The 19,172-nt window shown below is 43.8% G+C and overlaps 1 protein-coding gene across 2 annotated transcripts in view; it reads right to left on the reverse strand.

The window, feature by feature from the left end:
* LOC117414052 (thioredoxin domain-containing protein 16-like) overlaps positions 1-18,889 on the reverse strand; it is a 38,353-nt gene extending 19,464 nt beyond the window's left edge. The window contains exons 1-17 of one of the 2 annotated variants that reach the window (XM_058990560.1): positions 18,781-18,889; positions 17,774-17,956; positions 17,041-17,123; positions 16,619-16,692; positions 16,380-16,454; positions 15,752-15,873; positions 15,250-15,340; positions 14,199-14,355; positions 13,606-13,772; positions 13,303-13,363; positions 12,709-12,850; positions 12,184-12,330; positions 11,192-11,251; positions 7,581-7,749; positions 5,460-5,596; positions 3,075-3,159; positions 1,198-1,336 (exon numbers count right to left, since the gene is read on the reverse strand). In XM_058990560.1, coding sequence (XP_058846543.1) covers positions 1,198-1,336; positions 3,075-3,159; positions 5,460-5,596; positions 7,581-7,749; positions 11,192-11,251; positions 12,184-12,330; positions 12,709-12,850; positions 13,303-13,363; positions 13,606-13,772; positions 14,199-14,355; positions 15,250-15,340; positions 15,752-15,873; positions 16,380-16,454; positions 16,619-16,692; positions 17,041-17,123; positions 17,774-17,933 — 1,869 coding nt within the window. In that variant the 5' untranslated portion in view covers positions 17,934-17,956; positions 18,781-18,889. The remainder of the gene's footprint in view (positions 1-1,197; positions 1,337-3,074; positions 3,160-5,459; positions 5,597-7,580; positions 7,750-11,191; positions 11,252-12,183; positions 12,331-12,708; positions 12,851-13,302; positions 13,364-13,605; positions 13,773-14,198; positions 14,356-15,249; positions 15,341-15,751; positions 15,874-16,379; positions 16,455-16,618; positions 16,693-17,040; positions 17,124-17,773; positions 17,957-18,780) is intronic. The other variant, XM_058990561.1, reaches the window with a different exon arrangement.
* Between the last annotated feature and the right edge of the window lie 283 nt (positions 18,890-19,172).

The raw sequence follows: 19,172 nt of genomic DNA on the forward strand, positions 1-19,172 counted from the left end.
TCAACATTGTAGCTTAGCTAAGTGAAGCTGCTGCATTTCCTGCCGTCTCGGCCCATTAGCTACGCGCTGGCACATTGTTCAGTCATCAATCCTTTCTTTGGGATTTTCATTTACCAAATGCACAGGCTGCTTTCCAGTTATTTACTTACACATTTTATTATATTGTCATTACGATTTCTTTAGTCATTTTCTAGCGTTCTAGCCAGCAGGGGTGGGGCTGGGGCTGGGGAACTGAGATTGTTAAATCCGATAATGTGGAGAGAGATGACATACTGATCCGCCACGAAGAATAAACACATTAGAAAAACGAGGGACGCCACGTAACAAATGTCTATTTAAAATCGGAACCAATGTGATCACAAGCCAGAAATGATTCATAGATTTCTAGCACCTGGACAGGAGCTGAACCAGAGACTGGTTCACACAGGAAAGTACAAAGATTCCCACTAACTGCACAAAACTATTTCAACCCTTTCAGTCCTGAATTATTTTTGTCGAGCTGAAGACTGCAAAATTAAGTTGTACAATTCAAAAAGGAACTCCTTTATAGAGCATGACAAAAATACATATTTTTGACATCTGTTTCTACAGTACCTCTGACTGGGACCCTGGGAGTTCTCTGAGGTTCTGACAGCATGCAGCACGTGAACATACGGCACTAAGGGACCTTGAGACCCCAGCCAGCTGAATAGCAGCAATGATCCTAAAGGGAAAAGTCCACCTTGAATTTCTTGCACACTCCTAAAAGAAGCAGCACCACGAACTCTGGTCAGCGGGACTGTGCAAGCGCAGGGTTACTGTACAGCTATGGCCAAAAAGTTTACCATCACCTAGAATTTTAGGATGGAGACACCATTTATTTAAAAATAATTTATATATATATATATATATATATATATATATATATATATATATATATATATGAACATAATTTAAATATTTTATTTAACATCATGTAATCAAAGAAACTACAAAATGATATCGCAACAGTTTTAGTAGCACAGTATTTCACGTTAGATTTTGAAATGTTACATTTCTGTCAGTTTCCCGTTATATGGGGAAACTTCAAAGCGGTGTGTAACTCAATGTTAACGTAACGTTATTCAGCAGGTTTCATTCAACTGCACGAAGCAGAATGTGTTCATTCTACAGGGGGGATGCAAAGCGTTTGGACGCAGCTGCAGAGTTCACACTTACAAGCGGGTGCAGGGCAGCCCTCTTTACGATGGAGATGACCTCCTCTGTGCTGGAGTTCAGGAGGGGGAGGGTGTGGATGTGAGAGTCGGGGGTCCTGGAGAGGATCAGCGCTGGCAGGGAGGCAGTGTACCGCTGGGACCTGAACACAGGGAAATCACAGGCTCACTTACAAAAATCATGGGACATTTTGCGTATCAAGGCAGTTTCTGTTTTGTTAAGCACACCACACTAAGGTTTTAAAACAACTATTTGCCAATGAAATATTAATCTGTACTGACACTATAGAAGGAATCACACAATACCTGCATAGATTAATTTCGAGTATTGTTACCTAGCCTGGGAAGCAGTCACGTTTCAGTGTGCTGTTACCTTGTGTTTCAGGGCCCTTGAGCGCAATGGATAAATACTGAGAGCCGAGAGCTCCAGGTGCAGTCTTGTAGTTTCTTTGAATCCGAGAGAGCAGGTAGGGCAGAGCAGGTGGGCAGAGATCAGGGGGCAGAGCAGGTGGGCAGAGATCAGGGTGCAGAGCAGGTGGGCAGAGATCAGGGGGCGAGGAGCTAATGGTTACAGTCGGCTTTATACTTTTCAAACAAAGGGATCGTTTTAATTTCCTGCATGAATGGGCCCCCAACCTTGATTGCTTGCCCCCCCCCCTTCTCTTGCTTGATGAGTTTATTATCATAATTTAGAAAGGGGAAACTTTTAAAACGTGCATAACTTTTGCTAAATCATTCAGATTTTATTCTGAAATCCCATTATTTTAACATAATAAATTACATTATATGTCGGGTTGCGACTTTGGTTAGACATCGCAAACAGTTTCGCTTTACTTCTGGGTTTTTTTACCTGCGTTACTCTGTGCTTGTCAGGCAATTTAAGAATAAAAACGCTTGCATCTTGTACTTGTAGTGAATTTAAATCAATAAGGATGTTAAATTGTTTCAAATCTCTTGTTTTCTTGAAGCTAATTTTAAACCTTACTGTAGGCTTTCTGCTAAACCCCACTTCCCTCACTATACTGGCTAATTCGATTACAGAGACGGGATTGCCTGATTGTTATCAAAGCTAGACAAATTAGGTTAAAGATTGAATTCAATTTAGGCTTTCTGTTAAAATGTAAAATACCCACGACATTTGCAATACATTTGTTATGACAAAGACTATGTGATCTACAATCATAAGAAATCTAAATGGCGAGTCAGAATGAAAAGATTGTAACTACCAGGATCCGAGATTTGCATTCCCACATTCATTACAACAGATTTATTTCAATGCATTTTATAATCCGTGTATTTTTATATGACCCCTCCGGGAAGCAACCAAGCAGATTTTCACCGCTAGCTCCCAGTCATTCAAATTTCCGAGTTCTAAACCCTTTCTTAATACGTGGGAAAAATGTTTTAGCTTATAAATGAGGTATGAATGCTAATGCAAAACACAACAAATCATGTGCAGTGGAGAGCAGTCCGCTTTCCAGCAAGTTGTGCTCCTCTCTGATCTGTCCATGACAGTGGCTCTGAGATGTTAAGTAAGTTCCATGCACTGTACTGTAATTGAGAAAGCAGGAGGATGCGCTCTATAGTCTTCCCTTCTATTGAGGGAGACAGACAGTGTGTGAATAGCAGAGCTAACATGAAGAGCTAACACAAAATACGCCGCTGCTATCCTTATAGCAACTGCATAGAAATACAGAGAAAAAAAAGACAAATAAAAACAAATCATTGACAGTTTTAGCCTAATATCATTGCAATTATATTAATTTGTTATTTGGTACTTCCTTAAGAAAGCTCTACAAGCACAGCAGCACCGTTACAGGAGTTCAGATTTGTACCCAGACTCCCATCACTGGGATTGGAAGAGGAAATTAAGTGAAGTACCACTGGGATGCCTGCGGTTCAGCGAAGATACCAGTCACAAGCTCCCCCCTCAGGGCCAGGCAAGCCTCCAGGAACGCCATGCAGCCTGGAAGAGAAGACAAGAGGAGAGGAGATCAGGGGAGAGGACAGGGGGTCAGGGAAGGAGGGGAGAGAAGATCAGGGGAGAGGACAGGGAATCAGGGCAGGAGGGGAGAGAAGGGGAGAGTAGATCAGGGGAGAGGACAAGGGACCAGGGCAGGAGGGGAGAGAAGGGGAGAGGACAGTGGATCAGGGGATCAGGGCAGGAGGGGAGAGAAAGGGAGAGGGCAGGAGATCAGGGCAGGAGGGGAGAGAAGGGGAGAGTAGATCAGGGGAAAGGACAGGGGATCAGAGCAGGAGGGGAGAGAAAGGGAGAGGACAGGGGATCAGGGCAGGAGGGGAGGAGGTGAGAGTAGAACAGGGGAGATATATACTACACAAATATACTACATATTTTTCCACGGCATATACTTGGATGAGGAGAAGCTGTTTGAAGAAGCTATCTCTCCAACAAAATATACCTGGATGAGGAGAAGCTGTTTGAAGAAGCTAATTCTTCAACAAAATATACCTGGATGAGGAGAAGCTGTTTGAAGAAGCTATTTCTCCACGGCATATACCTGGATGAGGAGAAGCTCTGCCAGGCCGTACCACTGGAATCTGAGACTGGGACCCACACCTCGGGTCACGGGGTCTGGTCAGTACCAGCACAGCACACTGATGGAATGCCTGGATTGCGTAACTAACGGATCAATGATTTTACAGATTCACTGTTTCCACAGGCAATTAAATAAACACACTGGCTTTGGATAACAGGTGCTGGTTTGGAGTTTTGGAACGATGCCAGCGGGCTTTGATGTAGGGGAATGAGTAATTGTACGTACCGCATTACACAATAACAGCCAGTAATAATAGCTGACATACTGCTGATCGGATGACATGTTTATTTAAACAGTGGACTGCTTCAGACACAGCATCTTATTTAATAGCGCTCCTTATAGAAGGGCTGTACCCTTAATATAACACACAGACAGATCAAGCAAACAAGCTGCATTTGCAACACATCCTGACTCGCTTGCTATCCATTTCTTATCTGTTATTTTATCTGAACACCTGATTCTGTCACGCTACTGTGCTGTGGAGGAGAGCCCCAGCCTGACTACTCCCTGCCTGGCCTGGCTGGGCACCTGACCAGCATTGGGGTCACTGAAGTGAGTCGAGGTGTGGTGGAATATATGACGTTTTATATCCACAAAACTGCTCTAGACAATCTTCTTGGTTTCTTCAGCAACAGCTAGAATTTTGGTGAACCCCAAAGATCCTTTAATTCATCGAAACAGTCTTCACTTAGGTTTTAAATGGAGGCTTCGTGAGGAGGAACCTCTCTTTATAATCCACTCAAACTACTGTATTAAACACTCAATAGCACTGCTTTTAGAAATACTAAAATTCAATGAGAAACGTCTTTTTCAATGTCTTTAAAATGTCATAAACAACTACCCACGTTAACATGTTTACTCTGTTTATTCTACATAACTAAGCAATAATCCCAGGTAGAAATACAGACACAGACTAGAGAACTTTTATTTTTCAAACGAATAGGGCCACTAAAAAACATTGTTTAAAATACAAGAATAATGATAGAATGAAGTGTAACAGTAACTCGGTCAGTGCTGTGGTAGAATTACAAAGACACAGATGTGCCAAGGTTCAACTGCAGCTACAATTACACTGGAATTGAAATGAATTCTGAGTCGCACGATTGCATTGGAATTGAAATGAATTCCGAATCGCACGACTGCATTAATTGAAATGAATTCAGAATTGCACGATTGCATTGGAATGGACCCCAGGTCTGCTGCACACCACCGGTACTCCATGTAGCAACTGCAATGCAATTTGGAATTATAACTCGTAATGTTATAATGTAATGTTGTCTTTGCCAGACATGATTCTCAGTAAGTACATAACCCCAAACTACCAGCACTCCAGCATATACAAACCCACATCAAAACCAGGTCTAGATCTTTTTTTAATTTTGTATTTATCCAGCTGGAAGGTCAACTAATATAATTTAAAGCACTGAAGAGATACTGTATAAACAAAACATAATTGGGCTTCATTATTTCAGGCAGCAGCACTGAGGCATCATCCGAATCTGCATTCTGTTTAACTGTGTAGGTGAAAGGAGCCGTTCAGTAACCCAGTTTGAGAACAAAACACATGACTGACCATTACTGCAGGGCTTGACCTGCAACACAAACAAACAAGGGAATAACACAAATACCATGGGCACAGCGAGCAGGCAGTGCCAGGAAGAACGAGTCTAACGCTACCGATGCTGTATTTGAACAGGTTCCTCAGTACCTGGCTCCAGTCTAGAGTTGAACAAGCCCAGGACCAGCACTGGGGTGTGGGGGGACAGGCTGCGGGACAGGTCCCCTCGGAGGAAGGACTCTGCTTCGTCCTCCGAGGACAAGCGCAGCGGGGCTGGCATCCTGCTCCTGAAACCACAAAGAAACAACAAGACCTGAAACACAACTTACAAAACTTTACCTGGGTATTTTTTGCACAGTTTTACCTCACTTTTCCTCATAATATAATATAATAAAGCATATTATATTAATATGCTTTAACCTCGCTATTCTTTACAATGCTTTCACTGTAATAAAAAAAAAAAGAATTGTGATCGGGATTTCATTTCTTACAGTAGATAAAGATACACACGGGTGGAAGCAGCTGTGCTGGCAGTTTGAGGTCTATTTTACAGAGCTACTGTATATAAAGACCTTGGTCTTCACTAAAAGCAAGAGCACTCACTTAGGAGAGAAACAAGGCAGACCTCAATCATTCACACTGAAAATGGGAGCTAAATGTGCTTTACAAAGATAAAAGATGGAATTAGGAAAGCTCTGCCGCGCTGATAAATGCATCAGTGCCCTCAATGCAGTCCAATCGCTGCGGAATAATATCAGACATCTCCTAGCACTTATCAGCTGGAGAGAGGAAAAACAGGGAGGGAGCCAGGCTCCATTACTGAGAAGCCACAGGCTTCAACACAAACACAAGAACAACAACATCTTCATCGTGGATTAATATGCTAATATGAGTAACCAAACATAGCACCTTAAAAGGAGGCCAAGAAGGAAAGCAAACAAACTAATATAAATATAGAAGCGATTGGTTTTATCGCGCTAAACTTGTTGTTACAGAAGCAGTGCCTATAAGTCAACACAGTCCATGCCTGTCACTACAAAGCACACTGAGGCCTGCCCTGCTGTTTACAGTGCAAACGTATTCTGTGAACAGTACACTTATTAAACTTGCTGTTGCAGTGCCTGTAAATCACCAGACTCCACTACTGTTGTTTCAAACGACACGGTATCTGACTTTGTACCGGGAGCTCTGTACTGCTGTGCTATTAATAGTGAAGGGGGGGGCAGACTTATTCTGTAAACAGTATACTTCTAAAACTTTTTTTTTTTTTTTGCTTAAGCCAGTAATATAACAGTTGTGTGACCGCAAGCTCAAAACATAGGCCAGATTTCCCCAAAACAGACAAGTGCAAATGCATCCTCAGTGCACAGGAAACAGCTGGTTAGAATGGAGCCAGAGTCACACTGCCTGGATATTCCACACAATAAACCACAAAAACTAAATGTAATTATGGGGTTGTGACTGGATCCAGGTTTGAATTCTTTGGTATTTTTGTATTTTGTGCTGGTTGTATATTTTTGTAATTGTGGGTGGGCGTGTGCCAGTGTGTTTTAGCTGTGTAGGGGAGTCAGGTACAGTTTAAATAGCACTGCTGGTGTGAATGGGAACTCATGCTGGTTGATGATCTCCCGTCTGGTTTTGCTCTCCCACACACACACCTGTTTGAGTGAATGCAATCAAAACCACAAGGGGGGCTGTTTGTTTTAGGATTTTTGTTGAACAGCAGGACTGAAGTTGTATTGCTCTGTGTATCTCCTTATAAAAACGTTTCCCACAGTAAAAGCCTAGCAAAGTGTAACAAAGCACAGTGGAAGCATGGCAAAGCTTAGGTAAGCATTGTAAACCATAACAAGGTATGGTAAGGTATACCTGAAATGTATTTGCTTACGATTGTAAGTCGCCCTGGATAAGGGCGTCTGCTAAGAAATAATTAATAATAATAATAATAATATTAATAGATGAGGCAAACCAGGATAAACTATGTTAAATACACAGTATAACCCTGGGAAAAGCATGGGGGAAAACCACAACAATACCATGAAAAACACAGTGGCATACGTTTAAAGGTCCTGACCACGATATTTATCAATATGAAGCAGTACTTCATAGAAACAAACCCACTGCCTCCCGCTTTGCATTCCTGATTCATCAAAAGGAATGAAGATTTCCATTGTACTTTTACCCAGGAAAGTCTTGTAAAATAAGAAGCTGAATCTCAACGAGAGAGAGAGTGAGACACACACACACACACACACAGGCAGACGCACTCACAATCTGATGAAGCTGTGCAGGCTCTCTGTTCCCAGCATGCCGTTGTAGCGTCGCGGCCGCTCGCCGGGGTTGAAGAGCATCACCGTGGGAATCTGGCTGGCGTTCTGATTGGTGCACACCTCCGTCCAGTCGCCGCAGTTCACGAGGGCCAGCGACACATCCGCCACGTCTAGGAGAGACAGCGTACAGAGGAACACAGTCACACCTCAGCCTCGCGACACAGCCAGCAGGGTATGCTGGAACACTTTTCCAATCTGCAGCCCCGTTTTCAGCAACTGTATCCATCACCATGAAGATCAGCTGAACACATCCCACTGTTCAACTGGGATGGAAATAAGACTCCTATTGCATAGCACTTTCATCCATTCCAGCTTTTAATATGTGCTTCATTATCCCAGGTGCAAATTCCTAGTAAAACCAGGACTAGCTGAAGCTGCTATGCAATGGGAGTCTCGTTTCCATCCCTGTTCAGTAACAGAACAAAACCAGGTTCAAACTATGAAAAAACTGTTTGCTGCACAATAAGTTATAATGCCAACTCCCCTGGGTTGAACTGATAAACAGCGATGGAAAAATAAAAACTGCGTGCTTCCACTGGCTCATGGTTTATATTTAGGGCTTGAATTTTTTTTATTTTCTAAATCTCTACCTCCCTTTAAATGTTAATTAGTCATTGCTAAGCTATCTCTGCATCCTAATCAAGAGAAAACTACTAATTAAAGACTGCACTTAAGATCATTTCTCTCTTTGCTACAAATCAAGGAGGTTTGAAATGCTGGACTTGCTATCTGTGTACATTCCGCACTGGGTATGTAATGCTGAAAAGGAAATCGGTCAGGACAACGCTGTTAAAAGGGTGAAAATGAAAAATAAAAATTGAGCCAAACACAATCAGGCTCAGTCAAGATATGAAGGTAAAAACAAGGGACGTTGTTTTGTAATTAACAGCTGTTTCCGAGTTTAATTAGGAAACGGAATCGGGGACGTCATGTTATCAAAAATAAAACCTGGAAAAAAGTGGTCAACCCTATTTATATTATAAAAAAAACACAAGCGCAGTGATCAGTTACAATAATTATACTGAAAGGCCAGTGGGAACGGTCTGCAACAGAAACGCCAGAGCCTGCAGTCAGAATTGTGCTTTCATAACGATTCAATCTCAACCTGCCCTCTCGTTAAACTGTGGGTCCACAACTGCCGGATGATTTATTTACTGCGCTGGGGTGGAAGACTTGAAATAGAAATTGTTAGAAGCAGTATTATTTTCATTGGCAAACACTGGTTCCACAGAAGTGATGTATTCTACATCCAAACCCGGGATTATAGTCCAAACTAATTACAACCTTAAGCATTCACTCAGAGCATATATTGTAGGTTACACATTAACAGCTATTATAAACCTCTTAAGTCCCTAACTGAATTAAGACTTTCTAAATGCAGACATTAAAGAATGTGAAGCGCCAGGAAAGCTGCAGCTCTCGCTCGGTTCATTGATATTCTAGTGGTTTTTAATGGCGTGGGATATCTGCGTTTTAACAGTGCTGCTCTTTCAGTCCTCACAGATCACGCGTAACTGTTAGGCACTCAGCAGGGCTGAATTTAGAGACACTGAAGGAAACTCAATGACAAGCGTTTCGACGCAAAGCCTTTTTTACAATGTCTTTCTTTTGCACTGTGTAACCCTGTGTGGTGATGCTTCCTTACATCACGATACAGGATCAAAAGCATGAGAGGCAGCTGCTGGTAAATCACCAAGTGATTGCTGAATGATCAATACACGCGATTTACACAGTGGCTATACAGGTATACATACCTGTGATGCATATAGTAATGCGACATCAGTGACAAGTCATAACCCTATACCCACTTAACTGTATGCTGTTATAAAAAAAAAAAAGGTTCAGCCAATCCGAGTGGTACGCAGGAGAGCTGTATCCAATCAAAGTACTGTAAGGAAGCCCCAGTCACATGACACACATACAGCCAATCATGCTACTGCTATCACTGAAAAGTGGGCGTTGCCTATTATGGAGTTTAATAATACATGCAAACAGTTACCGAAGAATTATGACATGGTGACTGATTCACTTTGGCTTGTGGGTATCCAACGGTACTTCATCTAAGTGGAAATTGATATTAAAGTAATCCAAACAAGCTAAGCCAGCAGCTGTTTAATATTTGCAGAACCCTTAGAACACATTCAAAGCAAATCATCATGCAACTTCATAAAGAAAGACGAAACAAATAAAGCTTTATTAAAAAACATTGCTCTTTGGAGGACTTCTAATGAACAACAAAAATGCAATTATAAGAATAAGATACATTTCCATCAACAACAAAAAGCAATAACTGCAATAAAAAGAAATTGCCTTCAGACCTGTGAGAACATGAAAGTCGTTGCAGCTAACAAAATAATCTCCTGTTATTGACTTTGATTCATTACATATTGTTCTCAATAATTACAGCTTTGACAGAAACGTGTGTTGTGATATCTGGTACGAACTGAGGTTAAAGATATCTGTTTCTTGGTCATTTCGCCTGCCGTTCGGGAGCACTGAAGACTAACGGCTGACCTCCATTCCTGCTTTCTGTCGTGCAAAATCACCTTGGATGTGACCAAGCTACTGAACAGGCGAGACAGGGCCATGCAGAGTGATAATAAATTATAAAAAAGCCTCCCATGGTGAAAGCACAGTGTGATACAGCATAGTGAAAGCAAGGGAATACATAGGTAAGCACTGTAATGACCAGAGAGAAATGGTAAAGCACATTAAAAAACATGGCACAACTGTGGTAAACTAGGCTAAATGCACAGTATAACCATGGCAAAAAAACTGCGGAATGTCTGTGAAGAAATACCATGGTGAACTTTCACAATCACCCCAGTTAACTGTCAAGAATTTCCATGACGTTCAAACGGAATTCTCTGAACTAGCCTGGTTCATGCTAATTATTCCCAAGATTATATGACCTGCACTTTCGTACACACAGAGAGAAGAGAACATACAGTAGGGTTCTGTATCTAAACTCGTGAGATGCAAGAAACTCCCTTTTGATAAATAGCCCTTCTTGTGTAAATACATTTGTGATCTGCTGCCAGTCTTGATCATGCACACTATTTGTTTTTACATGCTAAATATTTGCTCCAGTAAAACGACCTTCTTCCCAGACTCTCACGCCACTCTGTATTGATTCAGTGGAAGTTTCCTTCCAAGGATGATTTGATGTCCCATTATTAACATTACCCAGGACTATTAAACACTCAATAGCAATACATTTAGAAATCTTAAAGAAACATAATAAAATAACCAAAGATTATACTGCGAATTTACAGCAAATGAATGAAAATCCCATGCTGGCTATCAACCCCTCGGTGACACATGCAAGTCATGAATCCACAAGCCCAGTGATATGGACGTGAATACGGTCTCCTCCCGCCCCCTCAAACATGTTTAACATTTAAGGGGGTGGGAGAAAGATGGTTTTTTTATCCACCCTCCACCCCTGAAACAAACTTATTTCACAACGAAGGAAACACACAAGTGTAGAGATGAGGGCAAAGATGAGGGCAGTTCTGTATGTGGCTGAATGAACTGCCGACAGCTCCCTACCTTTCAGCATGCTGGCTACTTCAAGGTAAGACTGCATGAAGGCCATGGACACGGCATCCCCTGCAGGTCAAAGAGAGAAACAGCAGCTTCAGTGCCACCACATCCTTCACTATTCCACTGTGTATTGTGGAGGCTGGTTTTCCCAGGTTTGGTGTTTTACTCTGCTGCCATACGGTACCAATTCAAAATTGAAAACTGTGGAAGTTTTCTCCCAATTTGGAATGGCCAATTATTTTTAGGCTCAGCTCACCGCTACCACCCCTGCGCTGACTCGGGAGGGCGAAGATGAACACACGCTGTCCTCCGAAGCATGTGCCATCAGCCGACCGCTTTTTTTCACACTGCGGACTCACCATGCAGCCACCCAAGAGCTACAGCGTCGGAGGACAACGCAGCTCTCGGGCAGCTTACAGGCAAGCCCACAGGCGCCCGGCCAGACTACAGGGGTCGCTGGTGCACGGTGAGCCGAGGACACCCTGGCCGACCTAAACCCTCCCAATTGAGCGCCGCCCCCTGGAAGCTCCCGTCCTCGGTCGGCAAAGGAATAGCCTGGACTCGAACCGGCGACGTCCAGACTATAGGGCGCATCCTGCACTCCACGCGGAGCGCCTTTACTGGATGCGCCACTCGGGAGCCCAGTAAAACTGTGGAAGTCTGAACAGAAATGGCAAGACTACAGCATGCAGAAGACATTCCCTTCCAGGTTTCTTAGCCTACTGGTCGGCATGTATTTATTATTCTGTGTAAACGGGCAGTGTTGTGTGCTGCACTGCCGTTACGGATTCTGTCCTCTGTGGGTGAGATGAGATGAGGTTAAAAGCTCTGTAACCACGAATGCAGACGAGCCCGGCTCTTTTGCATTGTGGTTAAGACTCTCGTCTGCAGTGTGTGGGGCCGCCAGTTTGCGCCCAGCCTCTGCCCTGTTATGCCGGCAAACCTCTTTGCCGTGTCGTGCCCCACTGGCTGGCTGACCTGAAGGAATTTGTACTTACAGCTGTTGTAGAAGAGCACTACCGTGTGGCCTGCTGCTGCCACTGCAGTGCTGAATGTCTGAGCTGTCAGTGCCGGCACAAGGTGGGACTCCAGGTTCACGCTCCTGTCTCTGTACACAGACTCAGACACCTCGTCATCCAAAATATCTGAGGAAGGAGCAGCATTCACCTTTTAGAAAAACTGTGAAGAGACAGCGCTTTGCTGTAAAAGCCCATTATAAATCTGGCTCTGTGAGTTTTGTGCCTTGAATAAATTCAAACTGTGGAATACTGATGCATCTGGGGGTGGTCCAGACCGTGCAGACAGCATTCTTATTCTATTCATGCTTTCTTCAATTGTTTTATTTCGATTTTGTATTGACATTCTTCTTATTATTATAATTATTTATTGTTACTTTGTAATTTTTACTACTTCTTGGTATTGTTGGTAATTTGTATTTCTGTTTAAACCGACATGTAAGCGCTTTGCGATACTGTGGTGTGAAAGGCACTACATAAATAAAATAAATTGAATAATGTATTCACCTAAAACAGACCAGTGCTCTTCCTCCTCCTCCTCCTCCTCCTCCTCCTCCTCCTCCAGCTCCAGCCCCACCCTGTCCCCCTCTGTGAAGAGCCTCACCACCCCCTCTATGTCCTGCAGGGTCAGGTACTTCACACGGGAGCCCTGCAAGAGCGAACACACGGCTTTCAAAACACACAGCTCCAGGTTTGGTTACTCACCCCTAACTGAGAATAACTCTGTAGCCTTGCGGGAACACAATTGCCCATGCGTGTCACAGCACTGCAGACCAATGCCTTACACAGACACCATCACCGCATGTGCAGCGTGCAGCATGCCTTGCGAAACATGGCGAGCAGGACCTACCGCAGTGCATTTCATTAAAGACGAAGGCTGCTGAATTCATAAAACTGAGAGCGGATATTTTTAAAGGTCTCCACCCCCAATCCCTGTATACAGGACTTGTTTGACCTGCGTGGCAATGACCTTTACTACCTCCTTTGCGTGTGAGAGACTGACAGCATCACGTCAGTGCCTCTCTTCCTGTGCCTGCAGATGGATGCCAGGCGTACTGGAGGGGGCGTGACCGTGCCCTGGGGGGGGGAGGGGGAGCTCACCTCTGCTGGCAGCCGGTATGCCACGTTGTGTCCTGCAGGAACATTCACCCCCGGGTGATCCCTGTCGAGACATGGAGAAAACAATCACTCTGAAAAACACTCATCTCTTCATTCGTTCACACAGGCGCTGCGTGGAACTTTAGACAGACAGACAGACACTGAGATACACACACAGACACACACACAGGCAGGCAGATGCACACACATACACAGAGAAAGAGACACACCGACACACACGCCCAGACCCAGAGAAACACACAGACACTCGCAGACAAACACACAGGCACACACAGACAAAGCTACCTGTGCACCAGCACCACCCCCGCCTCTCCCCTCAGTCTCCAGGCGACAGACTCAGCCGTGCTCCTGTCCAGTGCGAGCGTCTCTCTCTGAGTGAACAGGAAGAGCACGGGGGACTGGAGATGGTTGTGCACCGTCTTCACATCAGCAGGGTCTGCAGAGACTTCCATCTGAAAGGGGGAAGAAAGATAACGTTACCGCCTCTTACACACTCAGATCACAATCTTTTCTAAACCATTTGAGAAATGAGAACAGATTTTAGTTTTCGGATATTGAATTTGGTTTTCATCACTCTTGTCCAACATTCAACTGGAAAGTATCAAAAAGTAACTGCAATATCCATTTTGCACAGAAGGGGACAGCAAAGTACTAGAAATTATTTTGATCAACCTGAGCATTTGAGACATTCTAAAAAGAGGCATAATGCACGATAAAAATGACAACTTCTGAATATTTGTGAAAAAAAACACAAAATGATGGGTGGAAATGATTGTTGCAATCTGGTTACATCGCTGATGCAAATCCAGTTTAAGAAGCTAGACTGCACAGCCTTGTTTCATTAACGTGACAGGTTCAAGCGCGGAGGATGTAATCACCAGGAGCGGCGCGTCCATGAGTTTGAGGAAGGTGTAGATCTGCACCGTGCTCAGGGGCTTCTTCAGGGCGCTGTGGTGGCAGGGCTCCCACCTCCTGGACACCAGCTTGCAGTGGAGGAACCAGAGTCCAGCGCTCAGCTTGCCCGGCTCCTCAACACTGCACAGCACAAACAGCACAAGCACGCAGTCAGGACAACTGGACCCCACGTACAAGGGGCAGAGATTAGAGCGACACACACAATCTGGAGATCAGTAGCTTGCTTCCGGTTTAGCAAATGATTTTCGAACAGGGTAAACCAGACGGTAAACATTTACAAATGCAAGCGGAGAATAAGCCAGAAATATAGATATGGAATATGTACAGCTTGTACATGCTTGATATATTATATTGCTGTATTTTACTCTATTTTATTGGAGTATTGGACTAATTGGGTCTCTCTTTGCATTGGTGCTTGCACTCTTGAAACCTGTACTGGCTCTGGCCAGCACAAAGTGAACAAACTAAACTAAACTGGAGTTTACATGAAGGGTCGCTAAGGAAGCATTCGCAATAAAACCCCAGGGCTAACACAGAACGTATTTAACCTGGAACATTTACAATGAAAACCTCCCATGTCTTTTGGCAGATGGCAGAAATCAAATCCGGTTCACTGCCCTTAATAAGCTTCACTACCCTCTTCACCTGATTAACCGATTAACTAATCAATTTCCATTGGTGGTCGGGCGAAACGTGTTTGAAGCTTTTGGTCTGCGACTGGTAATCGATGCTTGGGTTGAGTTAGCAATCTCCAAATGATTAGAAGGCACTTCAGAAGGTTTTCTGCAATAAGGGAGACGTCCTGTACTCAGCACACTGCTCCTGTGGTTTACCATCGTGTGAACAGTCATGTACAGGATCAGTAAGGCGCTATGGAGCCATGCTGATCTCCAATGCTATCAGTGCCACCCCCTCTGTACAGTGCATGCTCTGTGTACTGGAGCCTCTGTCTGCTGGTGCAGAAGCCAGGCCTCTCGCCCCCCCGCAGTGAAGCAGAATGACTCTCTCGCTCACCCCATGTGCTGCAGCACCGTCCCTCCCATCGTCAACACAAACTGGTACTCGGCTCCGTAGACAAAAGCGGCTTCCATCACTGCCCTGTGCTCTGGAGGAGGAACACAAATACAGATCAGAGAGAGGGGGGCGCCAAGCAGCATCCTGACACCAGGAGCAGCAGCAGCAGCACTGTACTGGGAGTGAGAGAAGCACAGGAACACAGACAAGAAGACTCCCATTGCAGAGCAGCTTGCCAGCTTTACTGTGAGCCTCATTCACACCTCAGAGTTACTACACCTGAAAGCCACAGGCTGAGGTCATTGCAAAGCCTGAAATGGCTTCAACTGCAATGCCCTGTTACCCGTTATCCTGGGTGGCATGGACTCGAAATATTCACTTCATTGTGTCCCCCCGGTATTCAGTACAGCTTGGAGGTTTCTGCTGGGTTTCATATAGTTTTTTCAGTTCCTGTCCCTCTGTTGCAGACACTGTGTGTGCATGACTCTCGGCGAGGGCGTACCTGCTGTTCCCAGTGCCTGAACATGAGCCAGCACCACGTCCGCCCGCCCCTTCACTGCCTTCTCGATGTTCTGCAGCTCTGCGGGTGTCTGCACGTACTTCACCTCGTTGAACAGAAGAGCACTGCAGTCAGAGCAAAGCATACAGACCGTGTATAAAAACCAGCCCCCAGGCAAACCAAGAGGCAGGCATCCTGCAGGGCTAGAATTAAGACTCCCACTGCACAGCAGTTTGATCCACTCCTTCAAGATTGTAGTAAAAGCTGGAATGGGTGAAACTGCTGTGCAATAGGAGCCTTATTGCCATCCCTGCCCATTACTTGTTTTCTTCTATTGAAAAGATACCACGGGCCCCTGCTGTTGAGAGTTTTACAAAGGGCTGTGCAATGCAAAGTGCTTAAGAAATAAAAAAATAAAGGAAACAGAATTTTCAGGTCTAAACTAAACCAGTAGGACCTGCCTTTTTTACATTAGTCCTGCAAATAACATGCAGTATCTTTCTAAAATCCACTGAAAGTCTGCTCAAAGATTTTAACAGAATTCATTAGAGGTCTACCACATCCAAGACGATGTTTCTTTGGAAACGGGCCAAACAGAGCCAAGAGAAATCTGTGTGCTGTAGGTACTCACAACAGCACGTGAGCTACAATGGCGTTCTCGTCGAAAACTGTGTCTGTGGCGAAACTTCGGAGCATCACCCCACCTCTGGAAGAAAAGAAGATTTCAACTTTTACACTGAAGAGACATGAAGAGGGTTATACACTGGTTATCCACTGCACAAGCACAGACAGTTTTCTTAGGTTCTTCTGTATTTCAATGCAGGAAGGAAATGTCATTTTAACACGATTGCAAAGCATTGCATTACCTACCTGAATAAATACACTTTCTTTAAGACTTTTTCAATTGTACAATATGTTGGTACTTTCTCCTTGGCACAATCCACCTGCAAAACAAGAATGAATGAATGAATGAATGTCCATCTGCCTGTTAACCATTCTAAGCTATTTTAATGTGTAATCGTGGAGGCTACACTTTGTTGTTGAATAGATTTTCTCAATACTGTTGAAGAAAATAATACTTTCTTAATTGCATCACCTCAACTGCATAGCAATCCGCTTCAGGGTCAAAAAGTTAAGAGCTCCCTTCACTTGTGAGTAAAACCTTTTATAACTCACTAGTGACCCTATAAAGCAATGTGGGAAAGGCGTGCAGAACTGAAAACAATACTGGATTCCAGGGGGAAGGCTGGATTCAAAAGGGCAAGCATCAGTCACCAACATTGGCTGGGTACCTTAGCAACCAAGATGCCATAATCCTCCAGCACCTCCACCGATTTCTCTAACTGCTCGAGGAACAGGGTGATGCTCGGGTTGACTGAAAAACAAACAAGAGGTCAATTCAGATCCAGACAGCAACTTTACATCTCCTTTCAGATTCCCTGCTGGAATGAGCATGCTGAGCCAGGGGCCGCTAAAGCACTGGCAGCTCATTTAAAAACATGAAAGCAGCGTTTTATATTTAGACAGCACTCCTGAATCCTCACGTGGCAGTTTTAAATGAGAATTCACTGTTAGTGGAATTTATTTGGGTTTAACTGCTAGGATTCCCTTGAAAGCTGCAGATCTACAATATGCATGCAATTATATGCAGGGATAGAATCCCATTGCATAGCAGTTTGATCCACTCCTGTTTTTACTAGGAGTTTAATAAGACACACCTGAGCTTGTTACCTAAACACTGTGGCTAATCAAGCTTGTAGTAAAACCTGGAACTGGTCAGACTGCTATGCAACAGGAGTCTTATTTCCATTTCTGATATGCATGTGTTATTTGTCATACTTGTGGTACAACTATTGATTAATGTCAGCTCCAATTACTTTATTTATGATGAATGATTTACATCCAGAGCGACCAAAGCAGCTAAACACGCTACAGCTGGTCCCCATGTAAATGCGGGGCGTGCAATCTGAAGCAATACAGTGCCCTGAGTCACCACCTTTACCTGTAACGCACGATCTCGCTCACCTGCATTACCAAAATAAATGAAAGAAGCCTTCCCGGAGTCCAATACTTTGATAAAACCGTTTGATGTTAATTCTGTGAGCTCTGAGCCGGTCTCTGTGCTGCCCCGCAGCCCGGTCACACACAGCAGCAGCAGAAACGACGGCATTGCTTGTCTGGTCATGTTTAATCGGTGGATTGGCACTGCTGAAAGACAGCGAAAACATTGCAAGCACTCTTAAAAAAAATACATACCTTTGAAAAAAAAACAAGCTTTGCAAATGAAGTATTGTTTTGTTCTTGTAGAAAAATAAAAAAAATAATCAAAACAGAGATGTCTAATTTAAAACCAATTACCATTTAATAAAGAAAAAAGGAACCCGATTTTCAACATAAAAACACGATTTAAAAAAAAACAAAAACGCCTCCAGTCATACCTCCTAATCCTGAAAGGTCGGAGGGTCGTGGGTTCAATCCCAGGTGGGGGACACTGCTGCTGTACCCTTGAGCAAGGTACTTTACCTAGATTGCTCCAGTAAAAACCCAACTGTATAAATGGGTAATTGTATGTAAAAATAATGTGATATCTTGTAACAATTGTAAGTCGCCCTGGATAAGGGCGTCTGCTAGAAATAAATAATAATAATAATAATAATAATAATAATAATACCGAGGATCCGATTGTGTATCGCCCACCGAGTGTTTTAAACACCGTTTATATTGATTATCTATTGATTCGCGTTAGCAGCGATGATGAATGTCCAGTGATCGTCTTCAGATTTGCACACTATTGGGTTATATTTATTATACTGGGCAAGTCTGTGAACAGTGCATTAAACGTGTACAATTTAAGCGGAGTCATAAATAATAAAGCGTAATTTACAAAGAATGCTGCTGTGTTTCCCATTGCATAAGCTGACATACAACTTCAATACGGAAACAGATAGTTAGCTACTGTGGTTAACACAATGCTGGTAAATGTAGATGTAGTTATGATTCATTTAAATGCATGTGATACACACACTACTTACAATCCCACACGACTTCGGGTTCAAAGCCCCGCTTTCATGCTCCAACCTGACTTCCTGCAACACTGCGCCGACGGACACCGCCACTGGCCAATCAATGACGAAAAGCTGGCGTTTAATACACATGGCGAAAGCACCCAATCAGAACCGGTCAGGGAAAATAATAAAGGAGGAGCCAGGAAATGTGACATCAGAACTAACCAATGGTTTCGCCTTCTGTCTGCGTGAGGCACGGAGCTGACATTATAGCAAGCCTATCAGGGATGAATTAATTGAGGGCGGGATCTTTCGGGACCAATAGGAAGGCGGGTAGCGACCGCAGGTAAAAGCAGTCTTTACCGAGCCGAGTGTTTCTCGAAACTGCCGCCATTGTGGCTCGTAAGAGAGTCAGTCGC

This window comes from Acipenser ruthenus, chromosome 18, assembly GCF_902713425.1.
Source record: "Acipenser ruthenus chromosome 18, fAciRut3.2 maternal haplotype, whole genome shotgun sequence".
Taxonomy (NCBI): Eukaryota; Metazoa; Chordata; class Actinopteri; order Acipenseriformes; family Acipenseridae; genus Acipenser; species Acipenser ruthenus.